The 27,209-nt window shown below is 43.8% G+C and overlaps 1 protein-coding gene across 1 annotated transcript; it reads left to right on the plus strand.

The window, feature by feature from the left end:
* The first annotated feature begins 1,914 nt into the window (after window positions 1–1,914).
* On the plus strand, window positions 1,915–26,124 carry LOC121449313 (cytochrome P450 2B1-like). Its single transcript, XM_041653629.1, has 9 exons — window positions 1,915–2,085; window positions 8,409–8,571; window positions 8,693–8,842; window positions 10,559–10,719; window positions 11,510–11,686; window positions 12,127–12,268; window positions 13,457–13,644; window positions 13,816–13,957; window positions 25,943–26,124. The coding sequence occupies exons 1-9, from the start codon at window positions 1,915–1,917 to the stop codon at window positions 26,122–26,124; spliced, it is 1,476 nt and encodes a 491-aa protein (XP_041509563.1).
* Window positions 26,125–27,209: the final 1,085 nt, after the last annotated feature.

The raw sequence follows: 27,209 nt of genomic DNA on the forward strand, positions 1-27,209 counted from the left end.
AGGCATTGCCTTTATGTTATATTTTGGTTGTGGGATGTTCCTTTCCGGCTTACTTATTTAATCAGTTGGTCTTTAGTTGGTGGCGATATTTTGAGAGTTGTACAATATTTAAAGATCGGGGTGGCTGGTATAACAAGTTACTTAGACTAGGCTGACATTCATAGCCAGCCTCTGTCTCTCTCTCCCACATGCAATTCATTTTCTGAAACGGATATGTGATTCGTCCCAATTTCCCATGTCAATGCTGGGGCTCAAACTACCAAAGAATTTAAAACAAGAAAGTAAATGGTGAGTTTATCATATAACCACCCCACTCCTGGTACTTATGTTTTGTGTTAGTTGCTTTGTCACTGTGGCTAAATATCTACTTAGAAGCCAATGTGAAGGATTTATTTAGGGTCAATTTCAAGACAGGAAGGAGAGGCAGCTGAACCCCTTGGTTTGCTGTGTGAGCATGTGGCAGGTGAGAAGGGGAGAGAGGAGGGTATGAGGGAAAGGTTCCCTCAAGTAACTTCCTACCAAGTCTGAGAACATCCTAAAATACTATTGGTTAGAAATCAAGCATTCAAACACATGGAGTCGTGGGAGATCTTCGCATTCTAACCACGACACTTTGTGACTGGATTGACGTCATTGTCATAGGAGCGGGTCCTCTATGGGAGTGTCCAGTTTCCTTTTCAGCTCTCCCAGTCTTAGGTGCCCTTGCTTGCCCCCTGACTGTTATAATGCAACAGCAAAGGCCTCACCAGACACCAGTGCGGTGTTCTGGGAAATAACTGCTTCCAGAAGCACAATGTAAAATGTCTCCTAATTATAATCTCCTGCTCCCTGATACTCTGCCTCAGTAGGAAAACAGAGTTAGACAGTCTCAGCACCCTGAAGCTCTGAGTCCACAGGAGATAGAGACCCGGTTAGAGAAAGGTGGGTCAGGGGGAAGGCCAGAGAGCTTCAGGAGCTGTGAGACAGCCAGGAAGAGGAAGTGATCACCAGTTACAGTGACCAGAGACCCAGAGGCTCCAATTGCTCCTCTGCCAGGCTGAAGACTCTCTCTCTCCACCTGACTGCTGAGCCTCACAACTCCTATCTCCCTACTTCTCCATTTTCTCCCATCTGTGGAGTCACAGAACAGAGACTGACATGGAGACTCTGGAGAAATCACATCAGCACTGGGGTTGGGCTATGAACAAACACAGAGAGTCACACGGTAACATACAACGCTACTCCTGTCACTCAAGTCATGCGCAAAACTAAGAACAAACAGAGTAGATTCCCAATGCAAGGATGTACTTGTGAGCTACATGTGGTGGCCCACACCTTTAATCTCAATATTCAGGAGGCAGAGGCAGGAGGTTTTCTGAGTTGGAGGCCAGCCTGGTCTGCAGAGTGCTTTTCAGGACAGCCTTGGTTACACAGAGAAACCCTCTTAAAAAATCAATCAATACAGACACACCACCACCACCACCACCACCACCACCACCACCACCACAACCACAACAGCAACAACAACAACAACATACACACAAAAATCTAGAGAAACACACAAAAGCACAGACGTGCACACTCACATAAGAAATATCCCTTCACATATGCAGCACACAGTCAGTTCACACCTGTGTGAATATACAGAGAAAGCTGAGCTGACATGCATGCATAAACCCCCTAAAATCAAGATGCTTGACTCACTATATTCTTTTGTCCTATGTACATGTTTCGCTGTCCTTGCCAGCATCTACAGAACAGGGAATGAACAGGTCACCGACAGCCCAAGCAGGAAGTATGGGTGCTAACACTACAGGACAATGATGAGACAGGAGGCAGAAATAACTGAAGTTGCTCAACTGGGTGGAGAGGCAGGTCCAGCATAAAAGTCCCGCTGGAGTGTGCAGTGAAATAGACGGTAATCAGACCAGAACCATGGAGACCAGTATCCTGCTCCTCCTTGTTCTTCTCGTGAGCTTCTTACTGCTCCTGGTCAGGGGCCACCCAAAGGCTCATGGACATCTCCCTCCAGGACCTCGTCCCCTGCCCCTCTTGGGGAACCTTCTGCAGATGGACAGAGGAGGCCTCCTCAACTCCTTCATGCAGGTAAGACACGCACAAAGTCTGTGTCCTATGGCCTAGCCCTGTGTTTGCTCCTGGAGGTCACTCAGTGGGAGAAGCAAGGGACTCCTTCCACGCAGTAGGTTCAGGTGGGAAGTTTGCTGAGTGGAAGGTGAGACGCTGGTTGATGACGGATGGTGCGCAGGTCGGTTGACATGTTGGAATTGGGTGCGGCTCTGTGCTTGTAATGTGAAAAGAGTTGAGGTGTTGAGATGTGTGTCAAGGGCTTACAGTTTTCCTCTTTGGTCTAGAAGAGAAAGAAAAATGTCAGATGTAACAGTAGATTAGATTTGCTCCTGCCAGCACAAGGGATTAGCCTGCTGTGTTCAGGAACAAAAGGGAGGAGAGGCAGGTCAGGAGGAAGGGTAGGTAGGGAATGCTTATTTTTATGTTTTTGTAACACATAGGCCATTCAAGGAGCTGACCCTGACAGCATCTTTTACAGTCTTCACAAGAGGGATTTCATCTTTAATTACCACTTCTTTATTAGTAACCACTTAGCATTCTTGGCCCCACTTCCCGTTTAGAGAGCTGATTTAGTGGCAACAATCCTGCTACCCTTTGGTTTTTTAATATATCACCCACCTGGACCAATGGTGTGTTCATTTGAATTTTAAAATTTGAGACAATTTCATTTTTGGGGGGAAGGGGGTATAAGATCATCCTCCTTTTCGCAGGCTAATAATCCTTTTAAGCTAACATCTCATGTGCTGGATTGACAGATGTGTGGCACATCTGGACATAAGTGTTTTTCAAATGTGCTTCACACATGCCAGACTGTTCCACTTAGCATCCTATCCAATATTTTTGTTTTCTCTGAAAATCTAATTCCTTCCATTTTTATTTTGCTGTCCACGTCTCTATGTCTAAAGGTCATTCCTATTTAGAGGTAATTATGGTTGCTTGAGTAAGTATGGATGTAGAAGATATTTACTGTCATGTGAGCAACTTATGAACAGCTACATCACTGAAGAAAGTGGCACCTCCCCCAGCACCCTTACGCTCAGAACTCACAGTGAGGTTGGTGACATCCTGTCATGATAGCACGACATGCTGCATCTTTTCCCTGTAGGGACAGTCATCGTATCATCTGCAAACAAGGTTTCCAGGGGCTATGTGATGTGCACTGGGCAGGGAATTCCTACTCTCTACAGAGCTCCTTAAATAACTGGTCAAATCAACGATCCAATGTATGTGGCAATGTCAGGGAGCCAAGCTGCCTTCCTTGGCCCTCAGAAGCTGAGAGTCTGTGTGCAGATATAGAATGAATTCATAAAAATAACTTGACAAATTTATCTGCTCACCTGGGTGATATTGGATACAAGCAAAGCAATAGGAATTTTAAGATTGGTTGGGAGTTCAACTCAACAAACTCATGTAAGTAGTAGGATTTGAACAAATCACAAAGACTTTCTAGAATGGTGACATTCTAGAAAAAGCCATTCCCGAGCAGCAGCTGGTGCTAGAGAAGAGTGGAGCCAGGTGGTTGAGGTCACAGTGTAACAGAGGAGAGGCAGGCGTTGACTCTTCAGGTCATGGGGATGAACTGGCTTAAGCTATGCTAAGGACGGTATAAACTGAAGAGATTCAATTAAGCAGGCAAGAGAAAGTCTCCTCATGTCTTTATCTGTTTTCTGTTGCTGCCACAAAAGTCCAGAGGCTAAGTTCTTTATAAATTAAAAGCTTATCCAGCTCGTAATTGTGAAATTTGACAGTCTAAGATCTAGCAGCCAATTCTCCCAACCTCTGATAGGAACCCTTCTTGTGTGTCACAATACAGTAGAGCACAGGAAAACCGGTCACATGCAGTAGATATGACCATACAGGTTGGCCTTGTTTTATAATAATCCATTCTCCGAGAACCCAGCTCTCTCTGTGACACCTATTCTGTGTATCTACCCTGAAGACCCAATGCCTCTCATTAGGCTCCAGATCCCGAGGGCTCTGACACCTTTCAACACAACCACATCAGGGACCAAGCTTCTAGCAGAGAGTGCACAGAGGACACTTTAATCATGTTCAAGGCACAGCATATGGAACAGGCAAGAAGAAAGAACAGGTGGTCCAGACAGATACTTCTGGATGCCAAGTGGTAGTGATGTCCTGTAGTGAAGCCCAGAACTAACCAGCTCGGCTTTCTCAAGTGTGTTGTGGATGAGCCTGGAGCCTGACTCAAATCCAGCTGCTAAAGGCTGTGTCAGCTCCATAAGTACAACCCCATGTGCGGATGCACATGAGGCAGCAGCTGGCAGGCCCTCTGAAGTGATTTTTGGAAGTTTCTCTGGTGTCTCAAGAAGCTGAGACCTCTTCTAGGCAGCTGTGTTCTAAGATGGTTGTATGGGCTTTAGTCATGGTGTGTGTGTTACAAAGACTGGGGTCCTAATGATGACATTCTTTGGCTAGTGGTAGAGACACAAAGAGGAGCTAGACCCTCCATACTTAAAATCACCAGTATTGTATGGTGTCATAATAACACTTCATTTTTCACTAATAAATAAACGATGTGTTGTGGTGTTACTATTTTGGGGAGTGTTATTTCAGTATCATTTTAAACATAAGTATTTTTCTAGATGAGTGTTTCATCACATCCTTTTTATTGGGTGCTGGGAATAAATCACACATGCCAGACAAGCACTCTGCCAAGCAAATGCATCCTCAGCCCATAGAGGAGGGACCTTTAGCATGTACCTCCCCCACTTTCTTTTGTTCTCCTTTGCACTTCCTTTTCTTCTTATCACCATCTTGGCCATCACTCTTGCCTCCTCCTTACTTCTTCTGAGATCTGCCTTATGAATGGATCAATGTACCTGTCACAGGAGTGGGTTTATGATCAAAGTGAGTTCAGCCCCTTCTTTCTCAGATTCATGCTTTGTTGCCTTTTCTTTCTTTGTTTCTTTCTTTCTTTGTTTCTTTCTTTCTTTCTTTTTTTTTTTTTTTTGGTTTTTCGAGACAGGGTTTCTCTGTGGCTTTGGAGCCTGTCCTGGAACTAGCTCTGTAGACCAGGCTGCTCTCGAACTCACAGAGATCTGCCTGTCTCTGCCTCCCGAGTGCTGGGATTAAAGGCGTGCGCCACCATCGCCCGGCTTGTTGCCTTTTCTTTTAACATGGATGACATGGTAAGAAACTCCTTTCAGATGCATGTCATACCAAAAATGCCTGGTCTCAAAAAATGTAAGAAATAATCTGTGATCTATATAAAGTGCTTCTTCTTGACATTTGGAAAATGAGCTGAGACTGAAGATGAGGTTCAGCTTGGGGAAGGTTCATAGGCACAGGAACAGACAGTGAGAGGAGAGGCCGAGATCTGGTGCATACAGATCTGCAGCTCCCAAGTCTCTGAAATGTTCCTGGAATAAAGCCACTTCATGATGTAACTACCACTGAAACTTTTCAGAATTAGGTTAAGAGTTCAGGCCATCTCTTTTGTAAATAGGCATACAGAAATTGACAAAAACTTGTGAGCATTTTCCAGGTCTTGTGACACACACATGATCCCAGCACTTGGGAGGTGGAGGCAGGAGGATCAGGAGTTCAAGGTTGTCTTTTAGGTACAGAGAGAACTTGAGGCCAGCTTGGGATAAAAGATCCTGTCTCAGAATAAAACAATCCACAATATTATTCTGAGAATTCTTGGACTTGTTCCAGGTCTTTCTTGGGCCATCTAGTCACCCAGTATGCTTTGACTAGTGGAAAGAGAAGAGCTGAACACTTGTGTGACCTGGTTTAGGGGAAGAGGATTGGTACAAATTCTTCTCCATTCATCTAAGTCAGAGAGTTGTGAGATTGTGCCTCAGCTTTGAGTATTCTTGAATATTGCCTTTCTCTTCTGGTGACAACAAGGATACATGGCTCCCAAGGGTATGACAACACGTGTTTATTAAAAAAACAACTCACTTTGCCCACACATGCACTTATTTACCAAATCACTGATAGTTTACTAGTTCCCTTTGTCCTGAAGAACATTCTATCTGTGACATCTCAGAGGCAGATAAGGTCACTACGCCTACGGAGCACTACCCTGGCAGTGACAGACAGACATAGCGGATGGATGGGAGCAACATGGTGTTTCAGCAAATGGTGGGAGTTTGTGACACAATGTCTTGCTTTGCTTGTGAACAAAAACTCTGAGAGACACAGATAGTGGCATCGAGGGAGGCAGGTGCTGCAGAAAGGACCTGAAGGGGAACAGGGTCAGGGAGCAACATGGGGCTGGTGTTATAGAGGAACAAGGGAGGAATGGAGAAGCAGAGGACTGATGGGACCCTGTCAGGTACAGCAGTGCAATCATGGTAGGGATATTGATCAATTGATCAGTGAGGGTCTTAGGGAAGGTTAGTGGTATTAAGTTAGGAATGTTTCAGTGAATGCTGTGACTTGAGTTGTGGTGAAACTGTTCTTATGGATGGAAGAGCAGAAGTAGGGAACCAAGAGGGGGCTTGCAGAGGGCAGTGCATAGCATTTTTAAGTAACCTTAACTCTAACTCTCAAAACATGCAAATTTCTGAGTGTGTTGGTCTGTATGTCTGTCTGTGTGAGTATATTTCTAATTGTGTGCATACAACTGTTCATGGGGGCAGATGCCAGAGGAGGGTGCCAGGTGTCCTCCTCCATCAATTCTGCTTATTACTTTGAGGCAGGATCCCTCCCTGAAACTGGGTCTGGGGGTCAACAAGTCCCAGAAATCCTATCTTCACTGTCAAACACTGCTCAGAAGTCATCGGTATGCATGAATACCCTGTCTTGTTATATTGGTGCTGAGATCCAAACCTGGTCAAACTTTGGCCAAGTTCTCTTATCTGTTGTACCCAAATTACAGTGTTTACAAATGATCTGTATCGTATCGTCTGTCTGTCTCTCTATCCATTCATCCATCTACCTACTTATATTCTTATCCATTCATCCATACATCCACCCATCCACCCACCCTCTATCTATTTTTATTTTCATCATCATCATTTTGTGTGTGTTTGTGTATGTGTTTAAATGGTCCTTATGCATGTCTGATATCTGAAGAAGCTAGAGGACATCAAATCCCACAAAGCTGGCATTACAGGCAGTTGTTGGCTATCTGACATGGGAGTTGGGACTAAACTCTCTGCAATAAAGAGCCACTTCTCCAGCTCCAACTATTAAATTTTGAGTTAAGATATGATTGAAGTTGGTCATATCTCAAAAAGCACACCTCAATACATTTGAAAGAAGAACAGATTCTTATCATTGAGGTGCAGACCAGCTAACATCAAGACTGGTCCCTGTCTCTGCTCTTGTAGTCACTGCCTTCCCACTATCCTGACACACCATCAACCACACCTGTGTTTGAACATCACTTAGGTGCAGCAGATGAAATCAAAGCTTGCTTTTGTGTCAACATTGAGTTGGCTAAAATTCATCTACATTGTTGATCTCGCCTGAGAACTGTTAGTTCATTGTTGCATAAGAATCAGTAGTGTGACCCCCATCTAAAAACATAAATACGTCAACATCAAACATGTATAGAGCGTTATCTTGGCATTGTCCCCAAACAACACTGGGCACCGATCATTTTCATAGCCTTTCATTTCTATTAGCTGCAGTGCAGTCTAGAGAGAGGAAAGGTTACAAGAAGAAGGGGTGTTGTTTGCAAACCCTGCACCATGCTCCTCAAGGGCTCTCAGCACTGCAAGGTTGTCATGTTCCTGGAACCAGTTCCCTGTAGATGCCCCGATGGTTGCACAGCCAGGCATTTTTCCAAGTGTCCATACTGCAGTCATGACTCACATTCAGGACCACTACTAGGTGACTATCACTTTCCTTCCCATGTAACCCAGTGGGTAGGTCAGGGCTGTTTTCTATGAATGTTGTCAGGAGGCATTGGACAGCCTTGGTGACAAAAAGCATGGTTCTTGATTGGGAGTCCAGAGATAAACAGCCAGTCTGAAGACTATGGGCATGTAACTACATGTGTATCTGCATCCATATCTATATCTATCCTTTTTTTTTGAGATAGGGTTATGTGTAGCTGAAGTTGTCTTCAATTTGGATGTGCAGACAAGGATAACTATTTATTCTCTAGTCTCTGTCCCCCTAGTGCCAGGATTATAAACAAGTGTTGCCCTGTCTCCCTATTCTACAGTGCTAGTGTACTGATTAGGAAATCCAACCAATCAGTGCAGACCCTAAATGTCTGGTGAATTAACCCTTCACCTCTTAGGACCTCAAAGGGACAGGTGGCCAGGGGAGGGGTACCCATTTGCCAATCTGTGTGTGTTTCACAGTGTAACAACGTCTGCACTGACTAACCACAATCCTGGTGTGATTATCCTTGGCAGCTTCGAGAAAAATATGGAGACGTGTTCACAGTGCACCTGGGACCGAGGCCCGTGGTCATGCTGTGTGGGACAGAGGCCATAAGGGAGGCTCTGGTGGACCAAGCTGAGGCTTTCTCTGGCCGGGGGACAATTGCTGTGGTTGAGCCAGTTGTGCAGGGATATGGTGAGACATGAGACAGGATGCAGTGGAGGATGTGGTCCAGGAAGTTGTGTGAGAGGTGGAGGCAAAAATGTGGGGAAGGACTCGGGGTCTTTGAACATCTGTTGTAACCCTATGTTCTTAGGTGTGATCTTTGCCAATGGGGAACGCTGGAAGGCTCTTCGGCGATTTTCTCTGGCCACCATGAGAGACTTTGGGATGGGGAAGAGGAGTGTGGAGGAGCAGATTCAGGAGGAGGCCAGATGTCTGGTGGAGGAGCTGCGGAAATCTCAGGGTGAGTCCCAGAGAATGGGCAGAAAGGAAGATGGTGACACAGGGACCTGAGTGCATAGCCTAAGAAAGAGAAAGAGTGTAGAGACACAGACAGACAGACAGACAGACACACACACACACAATGTATGGGGAGAATGAGATAAGGGCAGAGGTGGAAAAACAAGGGCAGGGAAACGAATGTCAGATATATTGTGTCTAAAATAACTCAGAAATATGTACTGACCATAGTGGTCACTTCTCTTCAGAAAATCAATCTGTGATTTAATTTTCTGTCAACTAAAGATGACTGGTGAACACTAGTCCTCTCTGAGCTGCAAAAGTGAGGCAAGATGGTCATATGTTCAAGGCCAGTCCTGTCTATGTTTTCAGGTCCTGTCTTACAATGTGGCTGTGGCTGTTTGTAGAGCTATATACACCTATGAGTATAGCACCATATGAGTGGGCATGGTCTTGCATGTTTGTAATCCCAGCACACCAGCGGTAAAGCAGGAGACTGAGAGTTCCAAGGTCCTCTTCTATTGCCCATAGAGTTCAAAGCCACTTTGACTCAACCATTGTAGTTGCCCCCTATCCCTGCCTTTTACCCCCAAGGTCTTATCAAAGACAAATGCGGAATCTAGATCCAAGGGAAGGGAGCAGGAGGACCTGCAGACATGGTCTAAGCAGGGAACTGTGTTTTCTTCCTTGTGAATGTGCTGGTGAGCAGAGTGGACACAGAGACTCATGAGAGTTTGACTTTGGCAGAACTCAAAAGAACCCTGGTCACTTTAAGGTTTGATATATCAAGGGCACATTGGTGACAAGACCGTTGTTTGCACCTCCACTTCTTTACACAGGATATTTGTCATCTCTTATTGACCTTTCTCAGGAGATCTGAGAGGTCAGTAAGGAAGGGGGAGGGAAGAAAGGTGCAAAGGCTGAGAAGAATGAACTGGAGAAAGAAGTGAGAGATGGAAGGACCCAGAGGAAGAGAAGTGAGCCCCAAGGCTGAGAGTGAAGTTCTTGAGCCCCAGGGAAGGATCCACACAGGATCAGAGACCACAGACAAGCCAGCTCAGGGTGAAGGGCAACAGTGGCCCCAATACTGTTAGACTGACAAAAGCCCTCTAACCACCAGGGTCCATGACTGAACCTGGCACACAAAGGCAGCAGGGGCTGATGGCTTCTGGAACACCACAGAGCTCAGAAGAGAAAGGAAAGATGGAGGAAATCAGAGAAGGGATGGAGGAAGTCAGAGGAGGGAGGGATGGAGGAAGACTGGAAGATGCACATGGACTGTGCAGGACTTGGAAATTCACGCAGCTGTCCCTGAACCCTTCTCTGCACCATTCCTTCCAGGGGGAGTTAGCTATCAGTTCAGAGTCAGAATGTTGTCCTAGAAGGAGGAGCAGTGTGGAGACTGACTACACACACTCCACTTCTCTGTCCCAGCATCCTAGCTTCAGTCATGATTAGCTAAGTTTCCTTGGTGAAGGTGCCTCCCCTTCTGTGTATAGGAATAGCACCTAATAATCTCTATACTACTGAGGGGAGTTAAATAAAAGGATTCGTACACCTCTGAGTGCAGACTCATATGGGCATCTTATGTGTAAATGTGGTAGCAGCTGTTCCTGTTCATTGAGTGGTGAGGGAGGGGTTCAGCTTTACAGAAATGGGGCTGAAGGCAAATGTTCCCTGGTTCTATATCTTCTGTCTCTTGACCTGCATCCTCCTCCAGATGCACCACTGGACCCCACCTTCCTCTTCCAGTGTATCACAGCCAACATCATCTGCTCCATTGTCTTTGGGGAGCGCTTTGATTACAAAGACCGCCAGTTCCTGCGCCTGCTGGACCTGTTCTATCAGTCCTTCTCACTCATCAGCTCATTCTCCAGCCAGGTCAGTAGGTGGGAAGAGAGGAGCATCCAAGGCAGAGGAAAGAAGACGCTGCTAGGTGGGTAAAAAAAGGAATATCTTAGGGCTGAAGAAAGACAGAGACTACTTTGAGAGGCAAAGAGGTTGCGAGCAGGTGGGAGATAGGATGGGGAGCAGGGCAGAGATGTAAATGCAGAAATACAGTCATTCACACCTGCAGGAAATGGTGATGTGGGTGCCGCAGCTGTAGCCGTGAGGGTAGAGGACTTGGTGTTCATGCATGAGGTCCTCATTGCATTTCCAGGGTGTGGTGGCACACCACTCATGCAATTCCAGAACATGGAGGCAGGGAGATGATAAATTCAAGGTGATCCTTTGAGTTTCCAAATCCCATGCAAGCCAGCGTTCCCTCTAGTTCTACCAGTCTGTCTGTTTACCACGGTGTTGATCTCAGACACATGCCTGTCTGCATGGGTATCATGATGTCAGCTCTCAGACACATGCCTGTCTGCATGGGTATCATGATGCCAGTTCTTAGGCATGTGTCTGTCTACATGGATGTCATGATGAGAGCTCTCAGGCACATGTCAGGCCTGTCTGCTTCCTGACATGATGATAATAGACTAACTTCTGATACTGTAGGCAAGCCTCAAAAATGTTTTTTTGGTTTTTTTTTTTTTTTTTTTTTGGTAAGAGTTGCCTTGGCTATGGTATCTCTTCTCTGGGTATGGTGCAGCAATAGAACACTAAGAGCACTTCCATTTCCTGTGACCTAAAAGCTCAAGAGAACCTCCTGGGCCCTTCTTTCTTGCAGGTGTTTGAGCTCTTCTCTGGCATCCTGAAGTACTTTCCTGGCACCCACAAGCAAATTTTCAAAAACTTGCAAGAAATCCTTGACTACATCGGCCACAATGTGGAGAAGCACCGGACAACCTTGGACCCCAGCAATCCAAGAGACTTCATCGATACCTACCTTATACGCATGGAGAAGGTAAGTCCTGTGTGAATGAGAGGGGATGGCTGAGAGTGAAGGCTGAGGATGTGAGCGGAGGAAAGGGGGGCAGAGGATGGGGAGGAGAGACAGGAAATGGAGTGGAGGAGATGCAGAAGCGTCTGGAAAATGATGAAAATAAAAGGAAAGAAAATGTGATAGGCAGAAAGAAGGGTGGGGAAGAAAGAGGGCAAGGGACAAAAAGCAGGAAAGACCACAGAGGAAGAAAGAGCCTGGAGACAAACCATTATACACTACAGACAGCACAGTAGAGACAGAGGACAGAACAGACAGAAATCAAGCAATATTATTAAGGACTGAGAAATGTCCTGTGATCCATATAATGTGAGACAGAAGGACAGTTCCCAGGATGTGTGTGCATCTTCCTGAAAGGCTCCAGTCACACCTGACCCTCCCTTCTCTCTCCCATCTGGAACCAGGAGAAGTCCAATCAACACACGGAGTTCCATCACCAGAACCTCATGATCTCCGTGCTGTCTCTCTTCTTTGCTGGCACCGAGACCAGCAGCACCACTCTCCGCTATGGCTTCCTTCTCATGCTCAAATATCCCCATGTTGCAGGTGAACCACAGACGGCCAGTTGGGGAATCTTCTAGCTCCCTATTGGCTGGGAAGTTTGTGTAGATGAGAGAGCCATGGACTTCTTATATCTGGAGCGCTGAATGCTTTGGCCTAATTCTAAACTAGGGCTGTGCTGTGGGTGGTGCATGAATGAACACTCAGCTGGCCTGTTTTCCATTGTTTTCACCTATCAAGTAATGGTTGATTCACCCATCCTTTCATCCATCCATCCGCTGTCCGTCGGTCCATTTGTCCGTCCATCCATCCACCCACCCATCCATCCATCCATCCATCCATCCGTCCGTCTGTCCGTCTGTCCGTGCGTCTGTCTGTTCGTCCGTCCGTCCATCCATCCATCCAACCATCCATCCATCCATCCTCACCTCCTTCTTTCCTTCTGTCTTTACATCCTTCTATTCACTTGTCTTTTTCTTCATCCACCTATTTATCTGTTTACCCATTTTGTTCATTTCCCATCCATCTGTTATCCATCCAAGCCTTTATCCACCCCTATACTCAACTATTTACCCACTCATGTGTTCCTCTGCCCATCTTCTCTATATCCAGAGATTATTCATCCTTGATTCTTTCATCTCTACGTCACCTAAGGGCACATATCTCAATCATTTATTTGGATGAATCAGCCTGTGAGTTTTATTCTTTGATCAGATCTAGTAGAATGGGTTATCTATCATTGATTCATGGGTCATTTTTTAATCCTACTAACTGACATTTGAATCCACCCTTTATGTGTCCATCCATACCTCCATGTATCCATTTAATAACTCACTCATTTATCTGTGACTTGTTTATCATATAATACACCTACCCGTTTATTCCTATGTGTTATGCAGGAACAGAAATTATATCATTATATTTCAAATATGGAGAATTCTTACCATCTCTCTCTCCAGCCTTCCCTTACACTGATAGATGAAAAGAGCCCTTTGCTGTGGGCTTTCCTTGTCTTTCTGTTATTAGCAAGGTTGGAGCTTTGGAGAGAGTCTCTAACACAGGCATGGCTGGAGAGAAGCGCAGGTGTGTGTGCCCTAGAGTGCTCTGTGTCTTTCTCAGCAGAGTCTCCTGGCTCTGCACTGTTCCTCAGCTATTGGCTCACAGAAAACAGAATTGCTGTGCATTGCTTCTGTGAAGGGACGGACATTCTATGCTGTCTCCCTTTCTGTGCAGAGAAAGTCCAAAAGGAGATCGATCAGGTGATCGGCTCACACCGCCCACCAACCCTTGATGACCGCACCAAAATGCCTTACACTGATGCTGTCATCCATGAGATTCAGAGATTTTCAGATCTTGGCCCAATTGGATTGCCACACAAAGTCACCAAAGACACTTTGTTCCGAGGGTACCTGCTCCCCAAGGTGAGACCATCTGCAATTCCACATCTCTAATCTTTGGTCATCCTCCACTCTCCTAGTGACCACCCTCGGCCAGTTTGTGGTTTCCCAGCATTCTGTGGCTCTCTAAGGACTAACAGTGTGCTATGGGAGCCAGGGTATGCTAATATCATTGCCTCTCACAATGTCTCCTAGAACACTGAAGTGTACCCCATCTTGAGTGCAGCTCTCCATGACCCACGGTACTTTGAACAACCAGATGTCTTCAATCCTGACCACTTCCTGGATGCCAATGGGGCTCTGAAGAAAAATGAAGCTTTTATGCCCTTTTCTATAGGTGAGCGGGACCTGTGCTTCCTTTCTCAGACACTAGAGGGCAGGCTCACCCTCCAGGATACAGGACTAGGTCCCTGATTACTTACTGCTATTCTGGCTGCCAACTTTGTCTGAACCATCACTTTCAACCCGGTTCCTGTCCCATGAAGGGACTATTGATTTAAAGAGAATTCTACTGAGGAGGATTTTGGAGAGGTATTTAAAAGCCTTTAAACGTGAGCAATTAATTTTCTTTCCAATTTTATTTTTAGGGGAAAATCTTTTTTTGAGTGAAAACATTTGTCTTTACGCGTGACTAAACGCCTAACAGAAGAGAGTGAAGGATGTTCACAGAGAACAAAATGGATTAAATGCACAAGGCCCCTGCCAACAATAAACAACAGATTAATTAATAGAGGGGATGGGAGCACAGATATTCCCAGGTCAGGATGTCCAAGATAATTTTAAAGCCAATGTAGTAATTTCCACGTAAAGTCCTCAAAAGAGCAGAAGACAGTTTCCCCACCGTAGAAAGTGCAGTGATGAAAATCCGTCAATTCTTTCTCAGTTGCATCAAAGCCATCCAGAGTGTTCCTCTTCCTGTTAGACCTCTGCTATTTTTCTCCTCCCCCCTTTTATTAAGAATAGATTCTTTCCTCATACAATATATACTGACTACAGTTTTCCCTGACTTCTAGTCCTCAGAGTGTCCCCCTGGATCCACTCCTTCCTGTCTCTCAGTAGAAAAGAACAGGCTTCTAAGAGTTAATAACAAAACATAACAAAACAAGACATCAGATTAAACAACAAACCATCACATCAAAGCTGTACAGTGCAAACCAACAGAAGGAGTAGAGACCAAGAGAAGGCACTAGAACCAGAGACCCACTCATCCGCACACTCAGAAATCCATAGAAACTAGGCTGAAAGCTTTAAGATGTGCACAGAAGACCTGGTGCAGACCCGAGCAGGCCCTGTGCCTGCTGCCTCAGTCTGAGTTCATATGAGCTTTGCTCAGTTGGTTCAGAGCCTCGTACTCTTGGTGTCCTGCATCCCCTCCGACTCTTACCCTCTTTCTGCCTCCTCTTCCTCTGGGTGCTCTGAGCTCTGAGGGGAGGGTTTTGACAAAGACATTCCATTTAGAGCTCTGTGTTCCAAGGTTTCTCTCTCTGTGAAACGTCTGGCTGTGTCACTCTGAATCTGTTCCCATCTGCTGCAGGGGGAAGCTTCTCTGATGATGGCTGAATAAGGAGGGATCTGATCTATGAGCCTATCAGAATATCTTCAGGGGTCATTTTGTTGTTACTTTTTTTTTCTTTTTGGATCTTATAGCATTTGGTTTTGCCTATGTCTCTGAGCTAGTTAGTCTCTGGCTCTTGGCCACCAAAACTATCACATATTCAAACCAGACATTGATTGAATAGTTACTCCTCCAATGTGCCACAGTTCAGCTCCTGTAGACAAGACAGCATTGTTCATCAAAAGTTTGTCCCTGGGTTGATGCAGATACTTCTCTTTTAGTAGCCTATAGAATACCTTCCCATACCAAACATGCTAGATCTTGGGGGTGAATGTTCTATTAGGCACAAGATCAACATCTCCAAGTTCAATGTGATGTGTGGGTGTTGTCTTCAGCAATAGACCTTGCTGTCAGTTTATGGAGTCAACCTACTGTCTTGACAACAGCCTTGGATTGTTTGGGGTTTTCCATTGGACCCCTTTGGCCATCAATTAATTGAATATAACCCATCCTGGTACTAGGAGCTTTGTATACTGACATTATCTGACCAGTTGGAGCTATGTCTCTCTCATTATTCGAAGACTTCATTCAGATCGTCTTCATATAGTTTAGGAAGTTTCTACTGCACTAGGTTTTTACACCAGCACTCAACCTGTCAATTCTAACTGACTCTCCCCACACTCTATCCCTCAAGCCCATCTCCTCTCCCACCTGATTCTCCCATTTCTGTCCCCTCTGATGCCCCTAGTCCACCCATGAACTGTATTCTATTTTCCCCTCTCAGAAACATCCATGTCTTCCTCCTAGTCCTCTTGCCTCTATCTAACCCTTCTGGGTCTATGGATTGTAGCTTGGTTATCATATATTTATTGTATATTATCCACATATAAGTGAATACATGCCATATTTATCTTTCTGGGTCTGGGTTGCCTCACTCAGGATTTTTTTCTAGTTCCACCCATTTGCCTGAAAATTTCATGATGTTAATTTTTAAAACATCTGAATAATACTCCTTTGTATAAACATACCACATCTTCTTTATCCTTCTGTTGAGGAACATGTAGCTTATTTCCGATTCTGGCTACTATGAATAGAGTAACAATGAACATGGTTGAGCAAGTGTTTGTGCGGTAGGATTAAGTGTTCTTTGGGTATATGCCTAAGAGTGGTATAGCTGGGTCTAGAAGTAGATCGATTCCTAACTTTCTGGGTAACTGCCACACTGATTTCCACAGTGACTGTGTACATTTGTACTCCTAGCAGCAATGAAGAAGTGTTCCCCTTGCTCCACATTCTCGATAGCATGAGCTGTCACTGTGTTACTGATCTTAGTCATTCTGATAGGTAAAGATAGACTCTCAAAGTCAATTTGATTTACATTTCCCTGATGGTTAAGTGTATTTAACATTAAGTGTTTCTTACTCATTTGAATTTACTCCATTGATAAGTCTGTTTATTTCTATACCCTATTTAAAATTGGGTTTCATTTTTTAAATATAATTTCTTGAGCTGGATACTCAATTTGGATATTAGTCCTGTACTGGATGTGAAATCGCTAAAAAAAAATCTTTCCCATTCTGTAGGCTGCCACTTTGTCCAAATGATGGTGTCCTTGCCTTGCCAAAGCTTTTCAGTTTCATGAGATCCCATTTACGAATTGTTGGTCTTAGTGTCTGTGTTCTTGGTGCTCTGTTCAGGAAGTTGGCATCTGTGCCAATGAGGTCAAGGCTGCTCCTCACTTTCTCTTCTGTTAGCTTCAGTGTATCTGGGTTTATTTATTTATTTATTTGGGGTTCTTTTTTTCATTTTTGAAGACAGGGTTCTCTGTGAAACAGTCTTGGCTGTCCTGGAACTCACTTGTATACCAGTCTGGCCTTGAACTCATAGAGATCCACCTGCCTCTGCCTCCTGAGTGCTGGGATTAAAGGCGTGTGCCACCAGTGGTTTTATGTTGAGGATTTTGATCCATTTCAAGTTGAGTTTTGTGCAGGGTAGTAAGGATCTATTTGCATCCTTCTACATTCAGCTATCCAATTTGACTAGCCCCATTTTTTGAGGCTGCTGTCTGTTTTTTCCAGTTTTTTTTTTTTTTTTTTTTTTGCTTCTTTATTGAAGCTCACTTCCTCTCCAAACCCAGCTTCTGAGCAAGGCCACCAAAGGCTGCCCACTCCTCCCCCCTGAGATGCTAAAAACCAACCCTACAGGATATTTAAGACCTGGACCCTAACCTGCCATGAGATTTCTCTCCTGCATCCTTTCCCCAAGAATCACCAGGGAGTTAATATGCTTTGCTTATTAAACTTGGTCTTATTAATTTGGCTTGATTGGGTTACTGTGTCAGCAGAGAGACTTAATATTGGGGTATGGAAACCTTGTACCTAAGTATGTGATTTATGTCTTAGTCTTCAATTTGATTCCATTGATCTTTTATGACAATATCATGCTGTTTTTACTCCTACAGCTCTGTAGTAAAACTTGAAATAAAAAATGGTGAGACCTCCAGCAATTCTTTTATTGTTCAGAATTGTTAGCAATCCTGTGTTGTTGTTGTGTATGTGTATGTTTCTCTATGAAGCTGAGAACTGTCTTTCAAGATCTATGACAAATTTCCTTGGAATTTTAATGGGGATAGGATTGAATCTGTAGATTTCATTTGGAAGGATGGTTGTTTTTACTATGCTAATTCTACTGATTCATCAGCACAGGAGATCTTTCCATCTTCTCCAATTCTTTCTTCAAAGACTTGAAGTTTTTATTGCACAAGCCTTTCACTTGCTTGGTTAGAGTTACCCCGGGATATTTATATTATTCTCTGTTCATTTCAGAATCCCATTTTTCAATTGGGTTATTTAGAACTTTAATGCCTTGTTTCTTGAGTTCTTTATTTATTTTGGAGATCAGTCCTTTGTCTGATGTGGGGTTGGTGAAGATCTTCTCCCATTCAGTAGGTTCCCTTTTTTGTCTTAATGACAGTGTCCTTTGCTTTACAGAAGCTTCTCATTTTCAGGAGGTCCTATTTATTTATTGTTGCTCTTATAGTCTGTGCTACTGGGGTTATACCTAGGAAGTGGTCCTATATCCATGTATTGCAGGCTAGTTTCCACTTTCTTTTCTATCAGGTTCAGTGTGGTCAGCTTTATATTGAGGTCTTTAATCCATTAGGACTTGAGTTTTGTGCATGGTGATAGATATGGATCTATTTTCATTCTTCTACAGGTTGACATCCAGTTATGCCAGCACCATTTGTTAAAGATGCTTTCTTTCTTCCTTTGTATAATTTTAGCTTCTTTGTCAAAAATCAGGTGTTCATAGGTTTGTGGATTAATATCAATGTCTTCGATTTGATTCCATTGGTCAACATCTCTGTTTTTATACCAAGCTGTTTTCATTACTGTAGCTCTGGAATAGAGTTTGATGTCAGGGATGGTAATGCCTTCGGAAGTTCCTTCATTGTATAGGATTGTTTTGGCCATCCTGTTTTTTTTTTTGTTTGTTTGTTTCCATATAAAGTTGATTATTGTCCTCTCATGGTCTGTGAAGAATTTTGTTGGGATTTTGATGGGGATTGCATTGAAGCTATAGATTGCCCTTGGTAGAATTGTCATTTTTACTATGTTGATCCAACCAATCCAAGAGAATGGGAGATCCTTCCATTTTCTGGTATCCTCTTCAATTTCTTTCTTCAATGCTTTAAAGTTCTTGTCAAATAGATCTTTCACTTACTTGGTTAGTGTTACCCCAAGATACTTTATGCTATTTGTGGCTATTATGAAAGGTGATGTTTTTCTGATTTTCCTCTCATCTTCTTTATCCTTTGTGTATAGGAGAGCTACTGATTTTTTTTTTTGAGTTGATCTTGTATCCTGCCACATCACTGAAGGTATTTATCAGCTGAAGGGATTCTCTGGTAGAGTTTTTGGGGTCACTTGTATCATATCATCTGCAAATAATGAAAGTTTGACTTCCTCCTTTCCAGTTTGAATCCCCTGATCTCCTTATGTTGTCTTATTGTGATTGCTTGAAATTCAAGCACTATGTTGAAGAGACATGGAGAGAGTGGATAGCCTTGTCTTGTTCCTTATTTTAGTGGAATGGCTTTGAGTTTCTCTTCATTTAATTCAATGTTAGCTGTCGGCTTGCTACATATTACTTTTATTATATTTAGATATGATCCTTGTATCCCTAATCTCTTCAAGACCTTTATCATAAAAGGGTGTTGAATTTTGTCAAATGCTTTTTCAGCATCTAATGAAATGATCATATGATTTGTTTCTTTCAGTTTATTTATATGATGGATTTACATTGATAGATTTCATATGTTGAACCAGCCCCGCATCTCTGGTATGAGGCCTGATTGATCATAATGGATGATTGTTTTGATGTGTTCTTGGATTCAGTTTTCCAGTATTGAGAATTTTTGTATCGATGTTCATGAGTGAGATTGGTCTTTACTTCTCTTTCTTGGTTGAGTCTTTGTATTGTTTTGGTAACAGGGTAGCTTCATAAAAAGAGTTTGGTAATGACTCTTCTGTTTCTATTATGTGGAACACATTAAGGAGTATAGGTATTAGCTCTTCTTGGAAATTCTGGTAGAATTATGCACTAGGCCCTTGGCTTTTTTTGGTTGGGAGGTTTTGATGATAGCTTCTATTTCCTGCAGCTTAACGGTCAATTTAAAATGTTCACCTGGTCTTGATTTAATTTTCGTATATGGTATTTATCTAAAAAAAAACCCCATCCATTTCTTTTACATTTTCCAATTTTGTGGAGTACAGGCTTTTGTAGTAAGACCTAATGATTCTCTGAATTTCCTCAGTGTCTGTCGTTTATGTCCCCCCTTTCATTTCTGATCTTGTTAATTTTCGTGTTCTCTCTCTGCCTTTTGATTAGTTTGGATAGGGTTTGTCAATCTTATTGATTTTCTCAAAGAACCAGCTCTTTGTTTCATTGATTTTTTGGATTATTTTCTATATTTCTATTTTGTTGAGATCAGCCCTCAATTTGATTATTTCCAATCTTCTAGTCTTCTTGGGCGAGTCTGCTTCTTTTTTTTTTTTCTCTAGAGCTTTCAGGTGTGCTGTTAAGTCTCTAATATGAGCTTTCTTCATTTTGTTTATGTGGGCACCTAGTGCTATCAACTTTCCTCTTAGCTCTGCTTTCATAGTGTCCCATAGGTGTTCATATGTTGTGTCTTCACTTTTGTTGAATTCAAGGAAGACTTTAATTTCTTTCTTTATTTCTTTCTTGATCCAGGGTTGGTTCAATAGTTGACTGTTCAGTTTCTATGAGTTTGTTGGCATTCTGGGGGTGGTATTGTTAAATTCTAACTTTACTTCATGTTGATCTGATAAGGTACAGGTCGTTACTCCAATTTTTTTTGTATCTGTGGATGTTTGCTTTGTTACCAAGTATGAGATCAATTTTCGAGAAGGTTCCATGTAGTGCTGAGAAGAAGGTATATTCTTTCCTGTTTGTGTGGAAAGTTCTATAGATATCTGTTAAGCCCATTTGATTCATTACATCTGTTAGTTCTCTTATTTCTGTGTTAAGTGTTTGTCTGGTTGACCAGTCCATCGATGAGAGAGGAGTGTTGAAATCTCATACTATTAGTGTGTTGCTTTTGATGTGTGCTTTGAGTTCTGGTAATGTTTCTTTTACATATGTGGGTGTTTTTATATTAGGGGCATAGACATTCAGGACTGAGACTTTATCTTGATGAATTGTCCCTGTTATGAGTATATAAAGCGTCCTTCTCCATCTCTTCTGATTGAGTTTAGCTTGAAATCAATTTTGTTAGATATTAGGATAGCCACACCTGCTTGTTTCTTAGGTCTGTTTGATTGGAAAACCTTTTCCCAACCCTTTACTCTGATGTAGTGTATGTCTTTAAGGTTGAGGTGTGTTTCTTGTAAACAGCAGAATGCTGGATCCTGTTTTTGTATCCATTCTCTTAACCTGTGCCTTTTTATAGGTGAATTGAGTCTATTGATATTAAGTGATATTAATAACCAGTGGTTGTTAACTCCGGTTATTTTTTGGTGATAGTGTTTGTGTGTTTCCCTTTTTGAGTTGTGTTGGTGGAGGGTTATCAGATGTCTGTGCTACTGTGTGTGTTGTTGCCTTCCTTGTGTTGAGGTTTTCCTTCTAGTACTTTCTGTAAGGCTGGGTTTGTGGATACATATTGTTTAAACCTGTTTTTGTCCTGGAATATCTTGTTTTTCCATCGATGGTGAAAGAAAGCTTTTCTCGGTATAGTAGTCTGGGATTGCATCCACAGTCTCTTAGTTTCTGCAGCACATCTATCCAAGACCTTCTGGCTTTCATGGTTTCCATAGAGAAGTCAGGTGTAATTTTGATAGGTTTACTTGACCTTTTTCCTTTGCAGCTCTTAATATTCTTTCTTTATTCTGTATGTTTTGTGTTTTGATTATTATATGGTGAGTCGATTTTTTTAATCCAGTCTATTTGGTGTTCTGTAAACTTCTTGTATCTTCATAGGAATATGCTTCTTTAGATTGGGAAAGATTTATTCTATAATTTTGTTGAGTATATTTTCTGTGTCTTTGAGCTGGAATTCTTCTCCCTCTTCTTAGGTTTGGTCTGTTTATGGTGTCCCAGATTTCCTGGATGTATTGTGTTAAGAATTTGTTGGATTTGCTGTTTTCTTTGCTCAATGAGTCTATTTCCTCTATAGTATCTTCAAAGGCTGAGATTCTTTCTTCTATCTCTTGTTCTGTTGGTTATACTTGTCTCTGTAGTTCCTGTTTATTTACCCAGATTTTCCATATCCAGCTGTCCCTTGGTTTGTGTTTTCTTTATTACCTCCATTTCAGTCTTCAAGTCTTGAACTGTTTCCTTTACCTGTTTGATACTTTTTCTTGATTTTCTTAGGTATCTTTGAGGGATTTATTAATTTCTTCTAACTATTTGTTTGCCTTCTCTTCTATTTCTTTAAGTGAGTTTTTCACTTCCTGTTTAAAGGGTCTCCATCATTTTTATAAGGTTACGTTTAAAGTCGTTTTCTACTTCTTCCTGGTTAGGATGTTCAAGTCTTCCTGTTGCGTGTTCGCTGGATTCTGGTGTTATCATGTTGCTTTTCAGGATGTTGGAGGAATCTTGCATTGGCGCCTACCCACCTCTTCCTTCAAATGTGGCCAGGAGAGTCTTGGCGTCTTGGTCCAATCTCTGCTGTAGCTGACTGTTGTACTTGGGAGTTTTTCTTGTACTGCCCTCTCTTAGGTTTCCTCAGCACTGGAGCAGTCTGTGTTGCAGTATTCCAAGTACCTAACAGGTGAAAAAGGCGCCCCTGGGGCAGGATGGTTTGGGGGAAAGCCCAGCAGCAGGGACACTCCCAGCTGGCTGGCAAGAAAAGCTAGGGAGTTGTGGAGGGACCCCTAGATTCTGGTACTCTGGTAAGGTCCTGGAGAGTGGAGCACACAGCTGTCTAGGCTTGTGGGCGCTGCATCACCTCTCGAATCATCTCAGCCCTGAGGCTAGCTGTGTTGCAGGGTTCCAAGACCTCACAGGCGAAAAGGCAGGCTTGGGAGCAGGGTGCGGATGGGGTAAAGAAAGCCCAGTTGCAGGAACACACCTCACTGAATGGCCAGAAAAGCTTAGGGAATTTGGGGAGCCTGGATTCTGTCCCCTGGGAGGTTAGGGAGACATTTACGTGTGAGCATGAGGGAGATGGAGTATATCCTGCCATACTTGTCTGTTTGCATTAAATACTCTTTGACATTTTAAATTGTAAGAGACATTAAAATTAGTAGCATGTATTTGAGCCAAGAACCCATTCATAATGGATAATCCCCTGAACCAGAGAAAGTTCAGTTACAACACCCATTCGTGTCAGCACACAGTGTCTGTAGACCAGAGGGCACTGGGCATGGACACACAGGTTGATGGAGCCAGCTCTGCTTTGGCCTAACTTGGCTATGCTGTTGTAGTTGGCAGCTTGGGGTAGGTTAACTTCTGTGAGTGACTGAGATTTGTTCTTTTTTTTGAAGAATATAATCTCAAGTTAGTGTGTGGTTCAATTGACTGTTGTGTTTGTTTAGTTTGTTACATACAGAAGCTGCCCTCTGACAATTTAATTCAGTTGAATGGACTCTGTGGGATGTAAACATGGAATCTTTGTGCTCAGGAGGTTCTAGAGTCAATTCCTTAACCTCTAGTTGCCCCCCTCCACCATCATGCTAGGAGTGGAGCCAAGGGCTATGTGTTACCTTGGTAACCACGTTCTCTTCCAAAGAGCCCACACCTCCAGACTCCCCCTTGTGCATCCCAGAAGATGCTCTCCTGCTGAGCATGCCTGTCCTCATCCCCTCACTGAGAGATTTTAGGCAAGTGTTCTCCTGCTGAGCCATGTCTTAGTTAAGAATTGTCTAGTTTTGAGTTCCAAGTGACTTCAGGCCCCCTGGGCTCCTGAATTGTCCATATAATAGTCCCAAGTCTAGAAAGGCAGGAATGTGGAGAAGAGGAACAAAGACAAATACACAATAGAGAGGTAAGGACGTCAAGACAGATTCCAATAAAGAGAGGCACACAGAGACACGAGGAAGCTGCAACTGGAGGAGTTGTGTGGTAGGAATCAGAGCGTGGACAGGAGAGAGAAGAAGAAGGGTGAGGAACTGGAGGGAAACAAGGAATAAGAGAGGAAGAGAGGAAGAGGAGGGAAAAGGAAGTGAGAGAAAGTCACAACTAGAAATAGACAGAGGAACATGAGGGAAAACTCAGAAGGAACATATGACATGGTGTCCTTAGACAGAATGGAGAGGCTGCTAAGAGGTATCTAGGGAATTTAGAAAAACACGAGTGGGTGGAATAGATCAAAGGACACATAGCAGCGATAGGCGTAGGTTCATGTAGGCTGACATTGGCAGAGAGAAGAGGGTGGGGAGAGGAAGAGAGAACATGCCAAAATATGTTACAGCTAAAGAGACATGAACAGTGTTTAAATCGTCAGCTCCAGGCATGAGAACTTTGTGTTGAAAGTGAGATAAGTAAGCTTTTAACTTTGTGTTAAAAGCTGCTCTGGAAAAATCTGGCCACAAGCCAGTTCTAGGAGAACCAGAGGAACTCCATGAATTTCCAAACTCATGTCACCTAAACTCTGGAAAGGAGGTGCCCCAAGGGACACGGTGCTTCCCCTAAATCCTCCTACACAGACACAGTTTCCCAATGGGAGGACACTGGGGTTGCTGGGAATCCATCCTCCACCTGGAAGCCTGAGGCAGCCAGTTGCAGAGTAAGAATAACTGAGGCACAGGGCAGGTGGTGGAACCTCTGCCTATGCTTTCAGGCTCCCTTGCTCTGTGCTGCTCCATGCCCGAGGAGATTAACCAACAAGGGCTCCTTACACCTCTGAGAATCTGGTGGGTGCCATGGAGCCCTCATCATGTGCTCCTGCCCATTCTCAATTGTATGAACAGATAATTGTGTTTGGGGATTTGTTGACGTTCTTTGATTTCAAGCTGTAGAAGTGTAGATGCAGAGAGAAAGAGAGAAGGGGTGGGCACGAGTGACAGAGGAGACAGAGAAAGGGGAGAGACAGAGAACGTTTGGTGTCCAGTCCATCATCTTCCTTCCCTGGTCTCCCAAGTGCTGCACTTGGAGGCATGTGCCCCCATGCCTGGCTCATATAGGACCCTTAATATCATCCAGTGGTTGATCTAAGAATCTTTGTAAACAGCACTTTCACCCTCAGGGCAGCCAATGAGATGGGGACCAATCCCCTCACATGAGAATGGAGGGAACACTAAAGATGTTGTATTATAGATGTGTAGACATAAACAGTTTATTCCTACTCTAAGTAGGCTCTTATTTTTCTGGATAAAGGACTCTGGCAATCTCACAAATTTTGTCAGAAGTGACCAAGGGACATCCACCAATAAACTGCACACACATTACAATTTATTTATTAGTTGTGTACATGGTTGTATGCATATACATATATGCTATAGTGTGTGTGTGTGTATGTGTGTGTGTGTGTGTGTGTATGTGTGTGTTTATTGATATGCCCAGATCTGCGAAGTCCCCTAAAAACCAACAAGGAGACTGAGTCCCGTATGTAAAAACAAAGAGCCTTTATTTTATACAAGTTTGCAATGTATTGGAATAATAGGAGAGCCCCGAGCTCAGAGTTGGGTTTTTATAGTAGTAAAGGTGGGGGTGAGGAGTTTCTAAGGTTCAGGACCCCTGATTGGCTGACATTTGTCTAGGGGTGTCCTGGTGAATGTGTGCTGGCAGGTGATCCTATCTACAATGGTTGGAACCTAAGGAATTTCCTGAATGGTGCCTGGGTAATCTCAGTTTGTGGTCCTTCCTGCAACCAGGTATTGCCTCAGGGTAAACTGCTGAGACTCAGGCCTCCATTAAGCTTATCATGACTGGGTCCTACACTGGCAGCTGATAATGGTTGGAAATTAAGAACTCCCTTCGTGTGATCTGTTCCTATTAAGCTTATCATGACTGGGTGCTACATTTATGTCAGAGGACAGCTATTGGGAGTTTGTTCTCCCCTTCTAGTATGTGGGTCCAGGGCACTGAACTCAAGTACTAGGATTGATGGCAGGTGTTGGTCTCATTGGCCCTGCACCAATTCTTTAAGGTTTTGGGAATCTCTTAACATTCTCACTTGAGTTACAGGGGAGTGTCAAACTCATTCTTCTCCACTGCAATGGGAGAGTTGTCTGAGTTTGGGGAAAGGACAGTCCAAAAGCTATATCCTGCCCTGGGGCTCACATGGCTCATTCTCTGTGCCCACAGGAAAGCGCATTTGTCTTGGCGAAGGCATTGCCCGCAACGAATTGTTCCTTTTCTTCACCACCATCCTCCAGAACTTCTCTGTGTCCAGTGCCTTGGCTCCTAAGGACATTGACCTCAGTCCCAAGGAGAGTGGCTTGGGCAAAGTGCCCCCAACATACCAGATCCGTTTCTTGGCCCGCTGACTAGGCTGAGGTGGCCAGGTGTCCCCACTCCTGTTGAGAATGGCCCCATCTTTCTTCCTCTGTGAGACCTGCTGCAAACCAGGCCGTAGGTTACTGCTCAAACCCTTACACCTTACTGCAGCTTCTGCAAAGCTCGGAGTTGTGTCCTATGCCCTGAGTGTTATTCTTTTGGTCTCTGGTCACACCCATTTACCACGACCTCTGACCTCTCGTCGCCTTCTTGAATCTCTCTTACTGTCTTCTCTTGGCCTGTGCACATGTGTCTCTCTGTCTCTCTGTCCCCCTCTCTCTCCTTTCTCTTCTGTTTCACTCTCTCCTTTAAGTAATAAATATTCAGTTTTATGTCTATTTACCGTGTCTTGTAAGCCTTTTACCTGCCACCTGCTCACCTGCCAGCTTGGGTGGTTCTCCCAGCCACATGTGGGACCAGCCTGCCCGGGATGAGCCACCGCTTGTAACCCTTCCCCCGGGGGGGATCTCGCAGCTCCAAGAGCCCCCTGCCTGCCCTGCTATGTGTCTGCCGCTGGCCACTAGGAATCTGCACCACTCTGGCAAGCGTCTCTGCTGGGCTAGTGGCTGCTCTGCAAGCCCGCTGGGGGCACGCCAGGATTTTTAAATAACAAGACTGAGAATGGCACTGGAGAAATCAGTCAAGTGTCTTGTTTGATGTGTGAACAGAGAGACTTCTAGAGGCCACATCTCATGCTGAGTCAGTCCCCTATTGCTCCTAACAACACAGGCCCCATGTATCAGCTTCCAGTGCTCTATGATCTACACCAATGGACTCTGTATTTGGTCTGAATTCTGTGTCTATGAACTTGCCTAATATGTATGGTTCATGTAAACAGAGTCACATAGTATGTGATCTTTGGTGTCTGGCATCTTTTTACTTCACACAGTATTATCTTGATGTGGGAGTGTCATATATCAATCTGTTGATTTCATTGGTTAAGTAATAAACAAACTGCTTGGGCTCATAGCTTAGAACATAGGTGGGTGGAGTAAACAGAACAGAATGCTAGGAGGAAGAGGAAGTGAGGTAAGACGCCTCAGACAGAGACGCCATGCTCTGCTCTCCCGGGCAG

The sequence above is a fragment of the Microtus oregoni genome, unplaced genomic scaffold (genome assembly GCF_018167655.1).
Source record: "Microtus oregoni isolate MIOR12 unplaced genomic scaffold, Mior012 000006F_ref0000085, whole genome shotgun sequence".
In the NCBI taxonomy this organism is placed as follows: domain Eukaryota; kingdom Metazoa; phylum Chordata; class Mammalia; order Rodentia; family Cricetidae; genus Microtus; species Microtus oregoni.